The sequence below is a fragment of the Leptonychotes weddellii genome, unplaced genomic scaffold (assembly GCF_054177405.1).
Source record: "Leptonychotes weddellii isolate Sample4059 unplaced genomic scaffold, ASM5417740v2 HiC_scaffold_674, whole genome shotgun sequence".
NCBI lineage: Eukaryota > Metazoa > Chordata > Mammalia > Carnivora > Phocidae > Leptonychotes > Leptonychotes weddellii.
In genome coordinates this window covers 1-5,893 of record NW_028036620.1, presented here as the reverse complement: position 1 = coordinate 5,893, position 5,893 = coordinate 1, and the positions used below count along the sequence as shown (strand labels likewise).

General features: G+C 38.5%; 1 protein-coding gene across 1 annotated transcript; it reads right to left on the bottom strand.

Moving 5' to 3' along the window:
* Positions 1-1,588: 1,588 nt before the first annotated feature.
* LOC102743614 (trace amine-associated receptor 3-like) lies at positions 1,589-3,596 on the bottom strand. Its single transcript, XM_031035578.2, is given in 5 exon segments — positions 1,589-1,897; positions 1,900-2,011; positions 2,013-2,211; positions 2,214-2,697; positions 3,250-3,596. Coding segments are annotated over 4 exon segments (1,017 nt in total). The 5' UTR covers positions 2,611-2,697; positions 3,250-3,596.
* Positions 3,597-5,893: the final 2,297 nt, after the last annotated feature.

Sequence of the window (5,893 nt, the reverse complement as noted above, 5' to 3'; positions counted from 1 at the left end):
GGGCAAGTCAGTTTTAAGGTCTGTGATAACGTTTTTTTTTTTTTTTAAGTGGTCTTTACACTCAATGTGGAGTTCAAACTCAGGACCTTGAGATCAAGAGTCACATGCTCTACTGACCAAGTCAGCTGGGCACCCCGGTCTTCAACTGTGAGGGGAGAGGTCCAAGTGGCGGTGTCCACCATCTTTTGGGACTCTCAGGAGGAAGGAGCTGAGCAGTGCTACTCACACCCAATTATGTCTCCCTGGATGCAGCCTAAAATGTTCTTCTCAAGACCAGCAGTTAGACTGCATCAGTAAATATCCTTTGGTAGACATGCAAGTACTTCAGTTATGCATTTATTATGCACCTTTGCTTTTCTACCAACAAGAACAGGGGATGAAAACTGTGATGATGGTGAAGAGGAGTCATCCTTATGGAATCATATTGTCCTTCAAGGCACATGTTGAGCCTGGCTAATTATCCACAGCTGGATCTAGGACATGGTGTGTCAAGGAATGTGAGAGAAGGGCTTAGAAGAGAGTCAGAAAGAGCCAAAATTAAGTTTTCCTATCCAAAGTTTTCCTATCCAAAGTTTGCCCTAAAGCTGGACTTGGATTCAGGGGCAGTCTGCCTCCCTTCTGCTCCTCCTCTTTTCCCTCCCACAACGTAATCCCAGGTAGGAGAGGAAGTGGACACGGCTGTTACATGTACTCATGTATTTTCCGATCTATCAGGTAAAAGAAAGTTTCTGTTTGTTTCTTAATGTTTCACAGAATAATCACTGGAAGGATTTTCACCAAACATTCATGATCCGACTTATATCATAGGCATTGTGGTGCGGATGAAATTTATTTGTCAGGACTTTAGGGCAACTTTCAGAAAAAGTGATTAAAGCAAGTACAGGGAGAGGCCTTGTGATTGCTGGCCGATGGTGTAGACACACCTTGCAGAGGAAAAAGGTAGAGACAAGGAACCAGGAAGTCATTCCAAATATAAACCACAAAGTGAAAAATCACAAGGATAAAAGCTCAAATTGCATATGATGATTTGTAATCAACTGCTTCTCCTATGGACAGCTCTTTGTAATAAGCTTCAGGGTGTCAGGAAATGACTGAATAATTTATATAATGAGGGTTAATAATTATCCAACACCAAACAATAAAGTAGACTGCTAGTTAATAGTAAAGGCCAAACTTCTGTCACACTTCTCCCATGGGTCCACAGGTTACCCACAATAATCTTTTTTTCTGAATTCCTAGAGTGGAATCAACAACCCAAACCATTAGCACTTGATTTTCTTTATTCTTATATTGGTTTATAATTGTCTCATGTGTGTAAATAGAGGCCAGCCTATTCTGAAATGTTTTATATTTCTTTTGTATATCTTCCCCCAATCAGATGGGAGTATTGATTAGATACAGAGTTCACAATTAATAAGTGATTGATTGATTGGTCAAAGATATTGAATGTAACTCTTGTTACATTCAGGTTACAAAACACTTATCAAGATTACTGAAATTTAATAGAATAATTAATGTGAGGTATGGGGCCAAAATAATGTCTCATTTTCAATACTTTCTTCACTTTTATAACAGTTTTTTTTTTTTATTAATGTGCTTCAGGAAACAGATTTGCAGTTTCTGAGTGAGAACTAAATATTTTGCCTGACACTACGTACTTAAGAGCTTTCCGAAACCATGGATAAAAAAAACCATGAATGAGGGGGTTGCAAGTAGAGTTGAAGTACCCAAGCCACACTAAAAGATCAAGTACTATTATGGGAGTGGAATAGTCTAAATATGGGTCTATCAAAACAGCAAGAAAGCAAGGCAGCCAGCAAGCTAGAAACACCCCCATTACTATACCCAGGGTCTTAGCTGCTTTTCTGTCCTTTTTCTTAGATAAGTTTTTTTTTTTTTCACTTCGCCCTTTGTGTTCTCAGGCATATTGCTGATAACTTTTGCATGTTGTTTGGAAACAATAAAGATTTTGCCATAAATGCCAACCATGATGGAGCCAGGAGTAAAGAAACGTAGTGAACAATATCGTCCCCCAAAATTTGTTGAAAGTAAGTGCACAGAAATGGAAACAAGCAACAAGAATCTCGTAGCGGTGCATACCAGCAACATTGGCCTCAGATAGAACTAAACTGAATGAAAAAAGAGCAGGGGCCGACCAGCAAAATGCCAACAGTCGCTTTATCATGGAGGTGGTCATTGTGGCTGAGTAGTTAAAGGGTAACCCACGGCATAAAATCGATCAATAGCAATGGAACACAGATGGAAAATGGAGGTTAGGCTTAGCATCATGTCAAAGCTTGCATGGAATTTACAAAAGCCATCCCCAAAATACCAGCAGCTCTCCACTGATCGTACCATGCTGTATGGCATAATGACAAAACCCCCCAGAAAGTCAGTGGTTGCCATGGAGAGAATCAGAAAATTTGTGGGAGAGTGAAGCTGTTTGAAATGTGATATAACCAAGTTTCCAAAGATGGTGATAAACATGGCTGCAGTCATAATAGAATACATTATCACTCGGACATGCAAAGAATGGTTGATGGGAGGGCAAGATTTATTTCCAAATTTTGGACAACTGGATAAATCTTCAGGAATATAAGTTAGATCCATGGTGCTTTATCACTCCAAATTCCTTTTTCTAGGAAGATGATTCAGTGTTTCTTCTCTTCTTAAAATGATTCCAGTAAATTTCAGCTCCTAAGAGTGCAATAAGGTTCAAAGTCATCTGTTATTAATTCATTTCCATTTTTATTTATTTAAATATTTAAAACTATCAATTGTGGTTGCTTTCTGAGTTATTTGCTGCATTAGGAAAGGAAAAGTTCCAACGGCTTATTCTTTCCTGTTATATTTTATTCTATTCCACCCATCCATTTTTTATTCAACATGGGTTTATCTATTGAGTGCTCTGTTCTTTTTAATGTATTGGAAGCTTCTCAAGAGTTTATTCTATTTATATAGACATCTATAAAAGTCAAACTCATAAAGCAGAGAATACAGTACGGTTACCAGTAATGGGGAAGGTGGGGGGTTATTGTTCAATGGATATAAACTTTCAGTTATGCTAGATGAATAAATTCTAGAGATCTGCTGTGCAACAGAGTGCCTCTGGTTAATAATATGGTGTTGTGTACTTCAAAATATGTTAAGAGGGTAAATCTCATGTAAGTGTTCTTAACACACACAAACAACTAAAACTAAAAAAAAAAAAAAGGCTGGGGGGCAAAAGGTGTTGGCTATGTCCATTACCTTGATTATGGTGATGGTATCCCAGGTGTTTGTATATGTCCAAACTAATCAAACTGTCCAGCTTGTATCTCAATAAAGCTGTTTAAAAAAAAGAATTTATGGTCAACTTTTACCTTGAGCAATGCCGTTTCTAGAAACTCTTTTGAACTACAAATTAACATCTCTCATCATAAAAATACTTAGTACACAAAAGCTAAGTGAAATCACAATGTTTTTCTTTATGCATTCTTTCAATAATTTCAAATCTTCTTTTTAAAGAGTCTGCAGATATCAGAATTATAAATAGCATGTGGCTGTTGAAATATAAAGAAAACCATGTACCTATGGGTCAACCCATGCACCTGGGTCAATGCTTCATAGTTTCTCTACTCTCTACTGCCTTCCTCCCCTCCCCTCTGTCCTTCTCTACTGCCCTCTCCTCTTTGTTCCCCTTCCCTATATTTCTTCAGTTTTATCACTCATCTGGAATTCTAACTACTGGAGCCATGTCATAAATATCATCCCCGAGAGACTCATAAGGTTCACAAATTTCATGTTCATAGACTTGGGCCAGTCAAATCTCACCTGATTCTAACTGGTCAAAGGGGCTGGATAAGAGATAATGGACAAGTTGGCATAAATCCAAACTCTTAGTAAGTTACTGCACCTGCTTCGCTATTTACTTTGTGATATACACTATCATGAAAAATCTGCTCACTGGCTGGTTCTGCAGATGCTTGACACTGTACCTCTCACAAACCATCAAATCTACTCAATGGGCTACAGAAAAACAAGTCCAATCTTGACTGAGTCAGACATAAGAGACACTGTAGACCTACATCAGATTCTCCCAGCCATAGAGATTCAACCATAGCATAGGTTCAGGCAGGTTCATCTATTTTGGCAGACCCAACTTAGTTTTGCCTTTAGAACCCTAAGAAAGAGCACAAAAAGTCCCTTCCTGGTCTCAAAGTGTCAGAAGCTCTTTTCATTCCTTCTGATTCTGTCAATCTTTCCTGACTGACAGGGAAAAGAAAAATAACCTTTTAATGACAGAAGAACCTGTGTGACGTTAGATGGAGAAGCTTCTTTTCCCAAGCCTCAGGAAGGTTTCTCTTCAGAAAGTCTTAAGAGGACCCCCTTTGAGCTGAGTGCTCCATGCGGCTCTCCTGTTTGCTCTATTTTAGGGGGTTCCATCACTTACTTCCAAAGAAGAGGGAGCAAAAGAGACTTGAATTGGGGGTTCTTCTTCTAGTCGGAGCTCTGCCTCTAACTGGCTGTGAGCTTCCAATAAAGGGAGGTGTGCTAGACTAGATGGGCCCGAGAGGGTCTTCCAGCTTTGAAAGTCTGTGAATGACTGGTAGCTGAAAGGTCATTAGTTTTAAATCATCTTCCTATAAACAAATGGAAAGTGGAAAAACAGAGAAATAAGATGAAAGAAAGACATGGAATAAAGGATGTGGCTCAACGTAGGAATTCATTGAATAGTACTTTCAGTCTCAGGGTACATCTGACCAAGATCACAGATGTGATTCTCTCCACTGCAGATACTCCTCCACTCCTCATTGCCTCTTTTTCCTCTTCGGTTTTCACCAAGAAAAGGCTGTGAGCATCTAACCTGGGCCCCATGTTAGCATATAAGTGATAACACTCGATAAACAATTGTTGAATGTAATATCTGTGTTAAAATATACACCAGCTCACATCTTGTCTTTTCTTGACTTAACCTCCTAAAATAAACTCTAAGTAACAGCTACATCTTATCAGGCACAACTTTTTAATATACTACCATCAGGCAAAGAACCTGTATATCTTATTCACCCCTGGATTCTCAGCACCTTGGTAGGTGCTTATGGCAGACACTAGGTACATAATTTTGAATGAATAAAAACATAAATAAATGGTAAATTATGGTTGTTTAAAAAAATATCTGCATTGTTCCAATAAAAGCAGTTGCTTCAATATGCTTGAAATTTTGCTATAAACAAATGGACTAGATCCAGGAGTACAGTTCATGAGTTTATCTTCCAGTATTAAATTGCTTCTGATAGTGCTATAAAATAATCCCTTGTTATTTAGACAACATTTAGACAAGCAGAAAAGAGATTGCTGTGGACATATTTTACTGATCCCTTAGGCTACTGAGAAGAGGATTAAAGATATTGAGTTCAGATAAATAGAAAGGTGTCAGTGGGAAAAAAAACAAAAACAAAACAAAACCTGCTGAGTGTTTCAGCTAGATGCACCTGGGAGGTGGTGGTCGTGATGGCATCAGACTCGTTGGTGTTTCATGAATACATTATTAAGATGGGGTTAGCGGAGTTGGGGATTTTCTTCCAGCTGAAACTCACATACTCTCATAAATTTAATACTGTACAGAAAGCACAGACTCACAATTAAACTTGTACAGTACGTAAGTCCATGAAGACCAATACACTTAAATTATGTTATTGCCCAAGAAACTCCCTGTCACACCTCAGTTGCCCACATGACCTTAACGATGACAGCCATGACATTGAAACAACATCGTATGAGTGTTGCATGTAAGTAACTGCTCCATTTTTTTAAGGATTGAGAGGATTCTAGGAGGTGCTTGACGTGAGATCAGATTTTCCACCATGCACATTACTATTTATATAAGGGAAACTTCACATACTTTCAGAAC